A 17,795-nucleotide genomic window follows, 5' to 3' on the forward strand; every position below is an offset into this window, starting at 1 on the left:
ATGCTCCTAACTCTTACAATAATTAAAAAAAATAAAAAATAAGTTGATATACAGCAAATTGTGTCAAAATATTTTCAATAATGTTAATATTCAGACAGGAAACTAGGAGTACGTTTCTATGAAAAGGCAATTTCGTGCAAGTCCTCCCGGTCCTCCAGTTTTGTCTAAACGCATGTCGTAAAAATATTTTGTTTAAATTTGAACTTTACTAACCGGCAATAGAGTTGAATATTATAACTGCCATATGCAAAAGGGTTAAAATACCTGACGGAAATTAATCCACTGCCTCGGACGAGACTTGAACTCCCGACTTCGAGATACTAGCATAGCCTTCGCTTTACCAACTTCGATTTTTCCGTTTCAGGATTTTTTTTTCATTCTTTCAAATATTGCATTTGCCCATTTTTACCTTAAAGTACGTAACCTAAGTATGCATAGGGGTACCTGTAATACGTACGAAATCGCATGCTGGAATCTGCTCGTGGCTTGAGGTAATAGATTACGTATTAAATTTTTCCTTTTTTTCTAACATTGTTAATAAGCAGGAGTATCTGCTTACAAATAATCTCGTCTTTCTAAATAGGCCCTACAACGGTTACCTGGCAAACATTGTGATAAATATTATTACGACATTAGGTGAATGAAATAGTGTAATTGTCGCATCATATAATCAAATAAAAAAACATATGGGAGGATAACTATGGAATGGAAATAGTTATTTGTACAACAAGAGAGCAAAGTTTGATATTTCTTCGAGTGCTTATTTTGAGTCCCGTGCAAGCGACTCAAAAGCGCACGAGAAGTAAATAACTTTGATCTGTACCCCTTAGTGTAAATTTGATCGACATCGTAACGTGACGAACGCGTTTGCGTTAAGTCTCATTTTGTATAGGATTTTGAGTTTCCAAAACGTCCCGCTTGGCGCGCTCTTTCTAAATCCAATACAAAATGAGACTAAACGCAAACGCGTACGTCACGTTTCGAAATCGAATTTATTTACACTAGGGGTACTGTACACAAGAATTTTCACGTCAGCAGTGAGAACATATTTGGAAGGTAAAAATACAACCTGAAAAAATGAAATCCTTCTTCATCACTATTTCACTCATATTTTCTAACAATCAAGTTTAATAAACCCAAACGAAAACGAAAGAAATAACGAAATAACGAACATCAATTGACAGTTCAATCGACGAATTTTCTTGGAAAAAAAAAACTTTGTAAGATACGGACTGAATTGCGGATACTACTATTTGTCAGATTTAGTAGAGATTGTTAAAAGTTGAATTATTTGACTTTGCGTAATAATCTTTGTATTTTTTTGAGTTCATTGTTTTAATTGTATAATTAAATTAAATAAACATTTATTGCAGAATTAAATTTCCATATTATATTAGTAACTTATTACCTAACTATTTTATAATGTAGTTTTACATTGACTATTATGAGCATGTACGAGTAGGCTACTCCAGTACTGCCAGAAAACGCCAAAATTAAAAAAATTTAATACATAAAATATGGTGATGATATTAAACTTTTATTTCATTAATTAATTATTCATTCATTCATTCGTAGTGAAGACTCGTAGGGTGTTTTAGAAAGATGGGGTCCGACTTATTTCGGGGGTCTATAGGTTTACCGTTGAATTACGTATGCACTTTTTTTGTCTCTTTCTCTGTGCTAATGACGTGAAAGAAACTAAGACAATAAATAGAACCCAAATATTTCGAACTTGTATGGCCCCGCACGTTGAAATGACATTCGAATATAAAGGTCACTTGAATGTTATTTTGTCTCACTCTGTGAGCAAAATGCGATTTTGCTTGCTGTTTTTAAGCAGCAAAATATTACCCTTGCTCGAGCTGCTCAGGTGAAAAATAAACATTCGCACGGGTCTGGACGCTTCGGAGCGATCGGACCGGTGTTCGCAAGTTTGAGCCTTGTGAAGATTTTTCCGTTTTAACTTGGATTAAAAAAATGTAATGATACGTGTTAATATTTGCAATGCACATTAGGTAGGTCCATAGTTATCTATTAGAAGAGTGATATGTTATGTCTACGCTACGTCCATATCAAAGGAATTGTTACATAAAGCTGCATACTCTCTGATACTCGGTCAGTACTGCAAGCTCTGCAAAGTTATACTTTGACCTCAGGGCTAATCTACGAATGCCACAAGGCTCTGTCAGAGGTAAGCACCACCACCAGCGTAACTCTGCAGTGGATCAAGGGACACAGCAACTCGCGAGGGAACGATGCAGCCGACATGTTGGCGAGAGGTGGCTCGGAACTGAGGGTGGCAGGACCGGAGCCAATCATACCTCTGCCTCATGCCTGGCTCCGGAACATGCTGAGACGCAACACCAAGGTAAAACACCAGCAGTACTGGACTAACCTAGGCACGTACAGGCAGGCGAAGGAGGCCCTCCCGACAATCGACCCCGGTTTGTCGAGGAGGCTGAGACAGCTGAAGAGGCCACAGCTCCGGCTTTTGACTGGGGCCATAACCGGCCACGCCCCACTAAACAAACACCTACTAACCCTACGTGTTACAGATAGCCCCCTCTGCAGAGCGTGCATGGAGGAAGAGGAGACAGCCGCCCACGTCATTCTTGAATGCCCAGGGGTGGCAGAATACCGGGCACAATACCTCGATTTTCCGGGGTCTCTCCCAGAAGTCGTCGGCAACATCAAGGGTCTGCTAGGCTTTCTGGTAGAGTTGGGTTGGCAGGAGTAGTGCCGTCAACCCACCATCACGCAAAATAGGCGCGAATTGCGACGTCGAGTTGCGGAAAACAAGCCCGCGAATACGAATAACGAATACATAAAGCTGCATATATACAGGTTTTTTGATAACCTTAAATAGGTTAGGCACTTACTTCACCTTAGATAGATAACGAAGTCTATATCCACCGATATAATTATTAGGTACTTTATATAGATAATGATAACAATTTACTAGGTATACTAGAGCACATTAATAACGTATTTAAAATATTTAAATACGTTTTAAATGTGTTTGACTAAATAAATAATTAACATCGCGTATAATGAATTTAAGAATAATCCTGACCTTTTTTTTTTATACCACGACGGTGGTAAACAAGCATACGGTCCGCCTAATGGTAAGCAGTCACCGCAGCCTATGGACGCCTGCAACTCCAGAGGTGTTACATGCGCGTTGCTGACCCTTTAAAAACCTGTACACTCTATTTTTGAAGAACCCTATACTGTCTACCCGTTTTACACCAGTGTTCGTGATCAACGGGTAGACTGAATAACCATAGCGTGGGAACAAAATAATTATTACAAAATTAAATTTGGTTAGTATATACCTATGCCAGAAATGACTATAAATCGTTTAATTTGAAATGGATCGATTTCATGAATAACTACCGCGTTAACGGAAATCAACATATTAACGTATTAAAATGTTAATAGTTTTTGGTTTGATGTCAGATATAATAGTCCGAGGGCGGGTAATGAACGAATCCCACCGGCGTTGGAGGTCGCAACCTGTATTGTTTTACTTTAGACCGTTCATGAATATTGTAATCTTTAGGATTTCAATCCAGTGTCTTTTAGTATTCCTTTGCAGATTAAAAAGCAAACACGTACCAACAGCCGCAAAAGTGCATAGCGACTTTATCAATGAATTCATTCGTAATTTCTCCATGCAATTTCGCGGCTCACTTTACCAACAAAATAATAAGTTTTTAGCAAAAAATAATTTTTGGTACAAGCTTTTATCACTGACTCTAGTGTTCTTTCTCATAGAGACAGTTCTGACAACTCCAAACACAATTAGTTTGTGTTGTTTTATCACAGAGGTCTCATAGCCACCTCCTCTCTTGTCTCAATAATATAGCATTGTCATCTGATTTACATATGTATGCAAAATTTCTGTTCAATCGGAAATCGGGAAGTGGGTCAAAATTTATCTTCCAAGATTTGACCCACACTAACAAAATAACATAAGTACAATACAATACAATACTCTTTATTGAACACCTTACATAGTTGTCAATAAATTTACAGAAACAAACAAAGACAATTTGATAGAGGTAACAACAACATACATACAGGGCTAGTTAAAAAATATACAAATAATTTTTCTTTTAAGGCAAGGTAAGGTTTTTGGGTTTGTTTAAGGTTCCTGAAAATATATAGTGATAAAAATACCGATTAAAAAAAAAACCCGAAAACTATGGTACAGATTCTCGGCGATAACTAGAAATTAGGCTCAGACGACCGGTTTGGCCTAGTGGGTAGTGACCCTGCCTACGAAGCTGATGATGGGTTCAAATCCTGGTAAGGGCATTTATTCGTGTGATGAGCATGGATGTTTGTTCTTGAGTCATGGGTGTTATCTATGTATTTAAGTATTTATAAATATTTATATATTATATATATCGTTGTCTAAGTACCCTTAACACAAGCCTTATTGAGCTTACCGTGGGACTTAGTCAATTTGTGTAATAATGTCGTATAATATTTATTTATTTATTTATTTATAGGCAGTTCTATACCGTTCTAACGGGAAGATAATTTTGGTTTTTCTGCCTATTTAGGCTATTTATAACACGTGCCCTGAGCAAAGTAGCTAAAATAAATTATAATACTTAAATAACATTTAAATTCAGATAAACTCTATCTTCACCCCGCTCTTTAACACCGAATACAATAAGTAAAATTGTTGTGAGTATAGTGAACAAAGAGACATACTTATGCGTCTTTAAGGTCACTTTCCAAACAGATAATAGCCAATTATGAAATAAGCCTTGTTCATAACGTTTTCTTATTATAACAGAATATGCGAATTGGAACCTTACAATAATTTATTTTTATTGGGGACGACAACGCACAGCGAAGGTGAAATGTGTACTTACGGGATCCTTTTCAAAGATAGGTACGAGTAAGGTACATTTTGTTTGACAGACTTCAATGGTCAAAATAACTTGGGTATCTGTGTTCCGTGGCCGCCATTACGAAATTAACTCATTACCTATAGGTAACTGTTCAATATGTATTGAAATATCGGACATTTCTCTTATTAACTAACTGCACTAAATAATTAATATTATAACGATTATTATATTAGCCTATTATTCGTTTTAGAGCTCAACGAGGGGGGGACGGGTTTAGGGTCGGCAACGCGCATGTAACTCCTCTGGAGTTGCAGGCGTACATAGGCTACGGAGACTGCTTACCATCAGGCGGGCCGTATGCTTGTTTGCCATCGACGTAGTATAAAAAAAATTTTTTTTTTGTTCGCTGCCTCTTATTAGTCTAGTAGGTAAGTAGTGACCCTACCTACGAATCAGGATGTCCCAAGTTCAAATCCTGGTAAAGGCATTTATATTTGTGTTCATCATAGGTATGTTCATGAGTTATGGATATGCATGTGGTTAATATTTAAGTATTTATATATATCTACATACCTAATATTATTGTATATCGTTTTCTAGTACCCAAACACACGCCTTACTGTGGAGATAAATAGGTCAATTAGTGTAAGATTGTCCCATAATATTTTTAATCTTTATATTTATGAAATTTTTTCGATAATACCAATTTAAGTGAGTTCTCAACAGTTACAATGATAAGACGTTAACTATCTACTTGTTGATAATTTATCTGTCATTTTCATGGCTGGTTAGTGTCGATTAGGACATCCGGGAAGATAAATAATAGCAAATAGCAATACTATGATGTAATACTTTATTACTTATGTCTGTAATCACCATTCTTACGGATCCGTAGCCGACTATTTTCGCCAGGTCCGTCTGTCCGTCCGCGACTTAGCTCGCACCTACTAAAGCTCCGTTAATGACCCTGAATGTCAAAAATGTGTTAAGATTGTCATACAAAACAAATTTTCCCATAGGACTAACTACAAAATCGTGAAAATAAATCGAATGGACACCTTAGTAAAGTTTAATTGATTAAACGTATGGGCCCAGAGATATATTTTTTTACCACACCAACTGGTAAAGGCCCTCTTGATCAACTGATGAGAAACTTGCATTTTATCCACATGTGGGGAAAACTAATCAGATGCAAGTTTTGAGTTATTTCCTTATGTTAGCTGGTAGAATTTATACTACATGATGATTTAGAATGATAAAATCTTTAGTACTTTCGTTTGGTTTTGATTTTTTTGGTAATTCGTATTTAGTATTTTCTTCACGTTGTTGTGGTGAAAAAATTTGTGTTTCACTCGGAGGCAAAGTCTGGTTAGCCCTCGTGGCTTGAAACTAGGGTTGCCAACCTTAGTGTACAGATTTGCGGTACAATTGCGATCAAATTGCGGGACTTGGGTATAAAATGCGGGATCCTTTACCCGACCCAATAGGCAACCAAACGAAGGAAAATCAGGGGAAATAATTTGGATATGAGCGAATTTTGGCATAGTTGTAGATAAAGTTTAAAGGTCCCTTTTTTAGTTTTTCGTAAATAATTCGTAAACAGTGGCCCATATCAAAATAATTTTCTTATACGCAAATAATCTATATAATATTGCCTACTAGAAATACCGTATTATTTTTCGCTAGGATTAATATTTAAAATGATATTAAAGCGGGAAAATTTGTTAACATCAATTCTGTAGTAAGTTTTTATTTATATTTTCGTAAATAACTCCTAACGGTGGCTAATGGCAAAAAAGGTAAAAAAAGGTGGTTAAACGTGCATAATTTACACAAAAATTTCTACAAAAATGATTCAGTCCACTTTTCACAAGGATCAATATTTAAAAAAGATATTGAAGAAGGAAAGTTAGTTTTTATCAATTCTAAGGTTCCTTTTTTTAGTTTATCGTAAATAATTTGTAAAGAATAACTCATAGCTATAAGAAATTCTAATACATGAGTAATGAAACATGTAACATGTGGAACACTTTTCGCTAGAATTAATATTTAAAAAGATATTAAAGCGTTTCCCATTAAGCGCTAAGGTACCGGTAAGCGTTGATTATAATCAATTTTAAAGTTCCTTTTCAGTTTTTCGTAAATACCTCGTAAACGGTGGCCCATATTAGCAAAAAAATATCTTAAACGTAAATAATCTTCATTCAATTGTATACAAAAAACAGTTGGAATTAATATATAAAACAATATTAAAGAGAGAAAGTTAATTATCCTCCTTCCCGTTAGTACCAGTATCCATCAGTATGTTGTTTCATGCATCTTTATCTACAACGACCACAACTATGCCAAAATTCGCTTATACACAAATTATTTCTCTTGAATGGCAATATTTGGGTTTCGTTTTGTGACCTATAATTTCGTAAGGTATATTAACCGTCAACGTATTGAACAGCATGAAAATTTTAACAGGCCGGGTAGTGCCGATCGAGCGAATGAGAGCACTGTGTTCTCGCTCGATACTCGCGTCGCGGTATATTCAAATTAAAATCACGCGCTCTCAAATTACCTACTCTATAACTGAACATTCTTATCAGTGCTAAAAACGCGCGGGACGCATACTCTAGGGCCCCAGAAACGGGACGTCCCGCATATAGCGGGACGGTTGGCAACCCTACTTGAAACCCTCGCAATGCTCAAGATTCCACTTCTCGAACCACGAGCGTAGCGTCGTGGTTCAATTTTGGAATCTTTCTAGGGCTCGAGAAAGATTGCTCGGGTATCAATATTATCACGAGCGGTTAAACTACAAGACCTGTCAGCCCTCGAAATGCCCAACTGGCGTGAAGTGGCGCAGAATAGGGCAGAGTGGCGCTCTATTGTGTCAGAAGCTAAGATCCGGTTTGGGTCACTGAGCCAGTGAACTACATAAGGAAAGTAAAATCCATACCTTAGTTTATCCAGGATTTATAAAAAAAAATATGGTTGCGTGATGGTAGGTATATTTTATGTTAATATACTTATTGATTGCCAAAAACATACCGCATCGAAAACATCTGAAGTATAAATACAGGTGTAATCCTCCAAATTACAAGGTTGAGACAGTCCCTACTACATCGTAATTATTTTTTTGTTTTGAGTGATAAGATATATGATAAGCATCGTAATATAAATTATCAGTTTTTATAACACTTACCGGCCCTATGGTGGTCGAGTTTTAATCATGTGTCATCTCGGACTTCACATTCTTAGTTACATACTGTTATGTAATGCCGCGAGTTGCAAGACGATAAAATAGCAATCATCATATCCCCGCCCAAATAACTAAATGCAAATTTTAAATTGCATGATCAAATACGACACGAATATGTACGAAATATCATTTTATATTTACCACTAGCTTTTCGGTGAAGGAAAACATCGTGAGGAAACCTGCATACATCTGCGAAGAAATTCAAAGTCATTGTATGTGAAGTCCCCAATCCGCATTGGGCTTGCGTGGGGACTATAGCCCGAGCCCTCTCACGCATGAGAGGAGGCCTGTGCCGAGCAGTGGGACATATATAGGCTGAATTATTATTATGTCTGTGGACCATGGGGACTCGGATATTTGGAAGGCGTGCGTAATAAGACAGTTTACTCTAGATGTAATGTGACACCAACCGACGATTATCCCGGTTTACACTATAGTAGTGAACCTAAGGACAAGCCCCGGTTAGTGTAGGACTATTGTAAAATAAAAACCGGCCAAGAGCATGTCGGGCCACGCTCAGTGTAGGGTTCCGTAGTTACTCTTCCGTCACAATAAGCTAAACTGGAGCTTAAAGTATAGTAAATTGTTAACCAAAGGATGAAACGGTACCTTTCACCCGAGTTAAACAAATAGGCAAATTTGCATAATCAGTACCTAATTAAAGTAAGTCTTTTTACTATGAAGGGGAAACTTTTTGCGATAACTCAAAATCAGCTAAACTGATCATGTCCGCTATAGTTTTCATTTAATGTATTTCTTAAGCTCTACATCCACGATTTTTTTCATATTTTTTGGACCTATGGTTAAAAAGTTAGAGGGGTGGACACATTCTTGTTTTCTTTCGGAGCGATTATCTCCGAATATATTCACTTTATCAAAAAATGTTTGTTGAAGACCCCTATTAGTTTTGAAAGACCTTTCCAACGATACCGCACACTGAAGGCTTGAACCAAAAAAAAAAAATTCACCCCCAATTTACGTGTACGGGAGGTACCCTAAAAAAAATTAAATTTTTAGATTTTATTGTACGACTTTGTCGGCTTTATTGATTTATATATCCATGCCAAATTTCAGGTTTCTAGCACTAACGACCACGGAGCAAAGCCTCGGACAGACAGATAGACAGACAGACAGACAGACGGACATGGCGAAACTATAAGGGTTCCCAGTTGACTACGGAACCCTAAAAAGGGGTACAAAAAGAAACCTGGTTATTGGGTTGAGTTGCTAGTGGACTGGGAACCGGGACTATGGATGATACTATATATGGCATCTGCCTTAGTCATATGTTTTTTAAAACACGATAAAATGGGCAGGTAGTAACTCGCCAAGTCACAATATACCCATATATACCCCGAAAACGGAGTGACAAGGGGACAACATTGCGTGAGCGGCTCAGGGTGTGGAGAGATGTGCGTCGCTTTCTACCCAGTGGCTGTAAACAGCCACTGTGCCAACTCGCGTCTTATGCATGTTTCACTTACTTCCACCCGAGTCCTGCGGCCCCTGCTCAGTGTTCACTCCAGCCGGCCAATGAAGGTAAGCCGGAGGGGGGGGTAGGGGGAGGGGGCTGACTTATTATTGTTATGATCAAAGCGAATGAATTAATCTACCTAGCAATAATGTCGTCATCGTTACCATCATACTCTATTTAGTAAGTATATTTCAACAGGTTCCGATATTACATTGTACCTACCTACAATAATTAATGAATGCAAATTTAAAATGTATGTTCGTTAGGTAACTGCACAAAGAAAACAAAAATATTTCTAATATCTATTTAGATACAATCATAGCTATAAATTATTTATTGCATAAAATTAAATTACATTTAGGTACTGTGACACAGAAATGGTAATATTAGTGAATGTCAGTAAATAAAATGATGCATATTTTTTTCAGGCTTAGCCTACTGTCAATGCTACGCCTACGGTTGAGAATACATCAAAACTATACATTTTATATTGCATATACATATATATTATTGATCTATACATATGCATGTATACACAATAGATAGGTAATACAAACAAATACCCAAAAAACATAATTTAACTCTTTCTTTTGGTTTCGCCTTAGTCCTTGTCTTGGACTCTAACATATTAAAATTTAAGTCTACGTCAAGTTTAGTGTAGGTATTTTTATACCACGTCGGTGGGTAACAAGCATACGGCGCGCCTGATGGTAAGCAGTCACCGTAGCCTATGGGACTATGGATGCCTGCAACTCCAGAGGTCACTCCTTTTTTGAAGAACTCCATACTGCCGCCCCTCTAGAAAACATAATATACTCGTAAAGGAACAAATTTGGCCTATCAAAAGGTTTCATAAATACAAAATAGGTACAAATAAATACTAGCTATTTAACGAACAGTAAAATTTTACAGTTCGGCCTTGACATTGACAGTCAAATTGGCCCCGAGGTAAGTAATTAGCATACCCCGGGGTTTTAGCTGTGGATTTCATTTCTTGCAACTTTATTTATTGTAAAATAGTTACCAAACGATTGACTAGTTAATAGAACGGCATACAACGTCTCTTCAAACAAACTGTGCCACTGTTGTCCCTTGGACAACGGGACAGGATAACAAAACAAAAAAAGTTTGATTCACCCGATTATTGTAAAATAGTTACCAAACTATTGACTAGTAAGTTAAAAATCAAGCAGTAAAGTCGAAACTTGCTTACAGAAATAATATCTGTTTTTACGGTTTTGGCTAGTTTAAAACATTGCCGTATCCAAAAGCCCGGGTATGGTTATTAATTCTATGTAATTTTAGTTCTAAAAACTGCTTTATCCATATTCGCATAGTAATGATATATTTCACCTAGGCGCACACATGGAGAGACGCTCATATGGAGGCTAGTAATCAGAGTCCATAATAGATGATTAAAATTCCCAACGTCAATAACATATTTTGAACCTTTGGACAAGTAATTAAGGTTTAATTTAGTACGCGACCGGCGAGCTAGGCCACCTCGTAAGGCACTTGCTGCAATTCTAGTTGTTAGGTTCTATGATAGTGCATCACAACATAATTAATATGTGATGGACAGTTCTCAAGGTGAGTGCTACAGAGAACTTTGCACGAGTTTTTAAATTAATTATTTAGTAGGACATCAATGTCATCATCATCTTCCTTGAGTTGTTCCAGTTTCTTGTCCCGGCTCATGGGAGCCTAGGGTCCGCTTTGCAAAGCAACTGATCCCAAGAAATAGCGCAGGCACTACTTTAATTTATACGCAAGCGGCTACTATCTGGCCCGATGAACATCTGCCAGATGCTGGGGTCCATTAAGAGGGGAGAGCAAAATTGGAGTCATATATTGAATTTTTATGTTTTAATCAAGCGCAAATGCCATGAAACAATTCGCGCGGATGCTAGACTATATATATTTGCTAGGACAGACCTCTTAAAAGGTAAAAGCTGGTTCCATAGAAAAAAAATCACGAAAACATATATTATCTAATTTTCATTTATTTTCAATTGTATAGCGTTACCCTGCCAACTATAGCAGTATAATTTTAGTAGGTACAAAATAGTTAGTGATATAACCGAGGGATTTGACTAGCGAAATTTTTTTTTATACTACGTCGGTGGCAAACAAGCATACGGCCCGCCTGATGTCTGATGAAATTTAAATCAGAAGTTTCAGAGTTATTTATACATTCCGTCGCAGGTTTCGGCGCACCAATCTAATTTCCTGGCTTTACCTGGAGAGGGGGACCTCATAATAAGGATAGGTAGTATCGCAAAGAAACTGGCAAGTTTCATTGCTCTTTATCACGTTACTCTCTCATTACGCATTCATAACTTTATATCATGTAAGTACTATTTTCCGGGGCTAGCTCTCCGTGTACTTGTATAAGGAGAATATTACGTGCCTCAAAGCTCTAAACTAGTAGTTGCTAGGAAGGTAAGTTAATTATTATGTACATTTACATTTATTAAGGTAACGCCACGCAACCGTATCGTATGAGAGAGAATATCCGATCTGTTTCAAACAACGTTCAATACAGTACCTAAAAAATGAAATACTTAATTAAATAATTATTCAAAAATATTGATTTATTTTCCTAATACTAACGACAAATCTTAAGTTTATCGAGTCGAGAAAATAGTTAATTGTTAATTACGGATTGGAAGATCTTCTTCAGAAATGGGTCCTTTCACTAGAGTTAAACCCTTACCGCATACAAAGCCATATATGGCGGATATGATATTCAACTCTATTAGCAGCTATTAAAGTTCAAATTTCAACAAATATTTTTTATCACATGCATACAGTAAGGGGTAAAACAAAACACAAATATTCACTAGAGTGAACACTCTATTTTTTTCATTTAGTTTTATGCTTTAGCAAAACATACATTATTTTGGTTTCATAAGTAATAGTTACTATCTTCTTTTAAGCGAGGTATTCCTATTCCAGTAAGAATAAATTTGTACCTTTTTTTTGAGGTAACTTGCACTGAACAATTGAGGTAAAACGATAGTTATTTATAGAATCGGGAATAAAATAACAGAATGGAAACCTATACGACAAATCCGTTTTCAAACAAGGGTCGAAATGCATCCCTTTCAATCCTCTTCATAAATAAACAATGAGCCACTTTCTGGAGAACGAGAAATGGAAAAATTAATTAAGGAACCCCAGAAAGAAGTATACTAATGTGTTCCGAGACATCTACAATACGATGATTGCGATATTAGTCTCTTGTTAATGTATTAAGTCATTTACTTCAAATTGCTAATGCATAAATGATAAAAATCAGGAAAAAATAATGTACAATTCTACAGTTCCATGTTTAATTGCAAGGCATGTCTACGCAATCTTTGGTTACATTCATTTTAATTAGTCGTCTAAAATTATACATGTTTAACTGCCGAGACGAACATGTGATACTCGAACCATGTAATGCAGAAGCTCGAGCAAGGTCGGAAAAGCCAAGGCAACTCACGATCATGGCTTCCAATTCCCAGATGCAATTGTAAAATTATTCAGTCATATTTAAGTAGGATGCAGTCCTGTACTCATATTAGTAGCATCATTCAAAGCTTCAGGCACTACAGAAATGTATACGATGTTTTAAGTCCATTACAGACCTTTCAACAAATCGTATGCGATTTTAGATACTTTATTGCGACTTATCAACTACAGATACTTTATTAAATAGGTGCAAAGAATTCAATCGATCGATCAAACACCGGAATATAACGTTTGCAATTATCGGTAACTTATTGGTTATTGCAAAGTTCTTGCTGGAAACTGACATGAAATAAATCGCCACGATATGTGGTTTTTACTTGTTTCTGCGTAAATCAAGTGCAGTTATTGACTACCAGGTAAACCAGTCGGATGCACCGTTAAAATTTTGGGGTGCTGTGTTAATTATTGCGGTCAGTGAGAATGCGATTAGTATCTCTGGGTTTTTATATGCTGGCTTCCTCAATGTTGTAGTTGGGTTAACCCAAGCCATCTGTGCTTAAGCACAGATTTAATGTTGACATGTCTTTTTGATTTTATGAGACAAAGTATATTTTGATACTACCGTAAGCTATGTCGGGACCAGTTTTGGGTGATGTAGGTCACAACACTCACAACCAGAGATTAAGCTCCAGTATCCTTAAGTTTCGGTACACGAGGGGAATTTTGTTTCGCTTTTAGTGTATGACCTATACTTATAGCTGTCGATCATCATGCATGTCAAAGGAACATCTAAAGAAGTTTACAAGATATACATATAAGGTAGCAGCGAGAGTTGTTTATTAGAATATAATTCGATTCTTAAGATCGATATGCCTTGATTAATTTAAGCACTACCCTGAAAGCCAAATTAGCTCTGGTTTTATACAGGATGTTTATTTAGTCACCTGCAATAATTTACGGGCGGAAAGTAAAAGTTGCTCAGTATATTGACTGCATACTGAGCAACTTTTACAATGGGACCAACCCCGAAACCGCGAAAAAAAATTTACTTTCCCATAGAACACGTCAAGGTCAGACAACCATTTTTTTTTCGCGGCTTCGGGGTTGGTCTCATATTATATATTCAACCCTAAATTATTGCAAGTGACTAAATAAACACCCTGTATTAGCTTATAATGTTGGCGCTACCACTGTAAGATTGTTACTTAACACTATACCTAGCTCATGGAATTCAACTAATGTATATTTTAACCATGATTCTAGAGTGCTTCTCATAGATGCACAGTAATTTAAAATTCCATTATCATCGGCATGTTCAACTCGTTTCGCAAAGTCAATGTTGTCTCACCGAGTATTTGCAGAAAGCTGTCCTCGAGCCGCATGGTGGAGGAGAGCAGGTAGTCCGTCCCCTCCAGCTCGCTGGGAACCATGACGTCGCTCCTCATCGTCACCTCCCACTCAGCCACCCTCAAACCTTTACACGCACTCGTACTGAACGGAACACTACCAAATATTTTTGTTACATAATTGGATTATTTACATCACAATATATCACTGTTTAAAGCGCGTCGTGTCGTTCGGCTGTAAGTCTCGTAATTAATCGCGGCATTAGCTCGCGCGCGGCACCGCCGACGGTTCACGTGTGGCCACGATAAGGCCCGCGTCCGCGCAGTGCCGGTCTGCCGGTGGTCGGTGCGGTGCGGTGCGCGCGGCCGCGGTGCGCGCTCTGCCGCCGCGCGTCAGCTGATTCGCCCACTATAAATAATATGGAATTATTTGGATGCAGTTTAACTGTTAGCTAACCGGTGTCCCTTACGAGTCACGTGTCGATGGATCATCGTGGGGAGACAACCTAATAATTCACGCTAATGCTAGGGGTATTACTCGCCAAATCAGCTATCGGTTTAATTTATGATACCTTATTAAAAATAAAGACTTTACTTTGATAACTCTACGTTACTTTATGAGGGCGATGGCACTATATAACATTATCTACATTCTTCAAGGTCAGTAAATAAAAGATAAGCAGTAAGCCTACTTGCAACATACATATAAATAGGTATCATAACCCTAGTATAAAAAATTATAAATAATTTTAATAGATCTTCGATGTTACTTCATCCATCCGACCTATCTTAAACAATAGAGTAAAAAGAGGTACTTTTAATACCTTCAATTAAAGGCATAATAAAAAGAACATACATTCAATTCGCTATTTGATTAACTATACATAGTTACTTGAAAACATCTGTAATTATAAATGTGCCTACGTAACCTAACGAAACGTGAGTTGAAGAATATCTAATAGTAGTTAATAACATTACTGATGGGACAAAGAAAATTGTTAGCAGTAAACGATGTGGTGTAATGTGTTATTTTCATTATAATCCGGTGTCGCGGTTTGTTTACCTGCCCGTAACTCGCCCGCATTGACCCTACAAAGTCAAGTATTATCGTATACATTTATGAATATCCACCTATACATTATTATATACCCTACGTTGCCTCGAGAGAGATAATTTATCGTTGTTTACTTACCTACCGCATAAAAACAATACAACATCGCTGTAAAGCCCGTCGCAGGCGGAGCGATAAAGCCTCTATCACACTCTGTTTTATCTAGTTAGTTTCTGATTCTGACGCTGTGTCGTGTTCTGAACTTCTGAAATCCTACCTCTCAACAACGAAAACTGCCGCGAACGTTGATGTTTCGTTCAGGATATCATCATCATTGGCCATAGCATCTTGACAGATGATGGTTGCAGCGACAGTTTATTGAGAAGTCTGTGTTGTACACTTTAAAGTCAAGCACTCATACTGTGCACCTTATCTTCATATCACTCTTACGCTCAAGGCCGGTTACGCTATGGCATTATCCTATGGGGCCATAGCACTGAAACACACGATCTCTTCATAGCTTACAAAATGTGTCCGAATACTAACAAAAATCAAACAAACAGGCAGCTGCAAACTATAGGTATTTCACATGTTTTAAAATCTTAACTTTTGTCAAAAATAACAAAATTATTTAAATAGATTTCTGTAAAAGCCTGTCCTACCAGGACACTAAAGCGCTGGCTTCGGATCGACCAAGGTGGAGACAACTTCATCAAGCTGCACCGACAAGAGCCCTGCTCTTAAATTAAAGAAGAAAAGCGTACCTAGAAATAATAAACTCATCCTCCCGGAGCCAATCTGTGAATTATATAGAAAAGGTCCTTACTTCCGAGCAATCCAGGTTTACAGCAAATTGCCCAACAGAATTAAAAATATAGAAATAGTAAACTTTTTTAGATCAAAACTACAAGCACTCTTAATAGCTAAAGCTAAGAAAATAGAAGAAGCTAAGCTAGAAATAGAGTTTATTACAATAATACACCCTTTCTTGCTTATATATATTACATAGTAAAAAATATGTTTTGGCTAAGTTAAACTGTCATAAATTATAATTGTGACCGCAGCCGGCAAAACGTCCCACTTCGTCGGCGCTTGCCATAAGGACGAGATTTGCTTGTACCTTTATACGAATGACCTCTCAAGGCGTCCTTCTGGCAAACGACAACGTGGGACGTTTTGCCGGCCGCGGTCATTATTATCTCCACTGAAAATCTTCATCACAATGGCCCTGAGCAACACGGTGGTACATCGTTTCTCAATAATATTACAATACTATAGAGGCCGGCAAAGGAAGGGTTGCAGGCCAAGTAGATACCTATAGACGGCCGAGCGTAACGAGGTCGGTACGGATACGCGGCCGGCAACCCCGTTTCTCGCCGAGTTTTGTATAGTGCTTTTCTCAAACTTGCAACGAAATAATAATAAAAATAGGATGATGATGATGATGACTGTTTCATCTCCTAATGTGGTAGGTTATTCAGTGCGTGGGGTATTGAAGGGGAACAAAAATGTAATTATTTTGGCGCTACGTCGCACGCCATTATACTTTTTTTGTTTTTTATTATTATTATTAGTTTGAGGGTTATCAAAACGGGGAACGATACAGCCATTTAAAGCTTTTTGCATGACTGAAAAAAAAACTTTATAGGGCTGTATATCCTAAACCGTGTGTCGTAGCGCAAAAATAATAAAATTTTCGTTCCTCTTTAAGAAAGAAAAAAAGAGAAAAATAAGAATAATGGCAGAATTTTGCTTATAGGTTTTTATGGTTGAATGCCAAGACGTGCCATAATTTGACGTTTAAAAACAAAAGAAGGTTGCCTTTCAGGTCTAGGTGTGTATGGCTGTATGAAATTCCTTTACATATCATCTTCACTCATCGCACCTGATATGTAGTATTTCCGCAACAAATTTGAAGTAAGTCATGTCAACATTTCATTGCAAGTTTGAGAAAAATTACGTGTAAGTCTTCGAAAGCACACATTTCAGGGCTTTTCTAGATAAAAAAACAATTTGAAACTGTGCATCTTTAAAATAGCCCGGCATCAGAGGCTCTACCGCGAAAACCTAAATTTATTTGTCTGCCTCTTTATCGCTCGAATTTGCAAGAGCGATAGAGGCAGATAACGAAATTTCGATTTTCGTGTTTCGCGGTAGGCCGTCTGCAGTGTTTTCCGTTAGCCGCAGATATTTTTATCATCGTAACACAGCGAGGTACATGCCAAGTAATTTTACTGTTATTACCTAAACAATAAAACGATTTCACAATACGAAACAAGCCTCAAAAATAAGACCTCACTTAAATTGCATGTAACGTTGCGATTTAAAATCGATGTAGTGCGAGTGAGAC

At 37.3% G+C, this 17,795-nt stretch overlaps 2 protein-coding genes across 2 annotated transcripts in view; one reads left to right on the forward strand and one right to left on the reverse strand.

Moving 5' to 3' along the window:
- LOC133527397 (hepatocyte nuclear factor 4-gamma) overlaps nucleotides 1-14,797 on the reverse strand; it is a 76,302-nt gene extending 61,505 nt beyond the window's left edge. Inside the window, exon 1 of the mRNA XM_061864389.1 lies at nucleotides 14,397-14,797. Within this exon, the coding sequence (XP_061720373.1) occupies nucleotides 14,397-14,493 (97 nt within the window). The 5' untranslated portion in view covers nucleotides 14,494-14,797. The remainder of the gene's footprint in view (nucleotides 1-14,396) is intronic.
- Nucleotides 14,798-14,966: 169 nt separating this feature from the next.
- The window catches only part of LOC133527396 (pickpocket protein 28-like), a 38,824-nt gene continuing 35,995 nt past the window's right edge, over nucleotides 14,967-17,795 (forward strand). The window contains exon 1 of the mRNA XM_061864385.1: nucleotides 14,967-15,054. The gene's annotated coding sequence lies outside the window, so the exon portion shown is untranslated. The remainder of the gene's footprint in view (nucleotides 15,055-17,795) is intronic.

Source organism: Cydia pomonella, chromosome 18, assembly GCF_033807575.1.
Source record: "Cydia pomonella isolate Wapato2018A chromosome 18, ilCydPomo1, whole genome shotgun sequence".
Taxonomy (NCBI): Eukaryota; Metazoa; Arthropoda; class Insecta; order Lepidoptera; family Tortricidae; genus Cydia; species Cydia pomonella.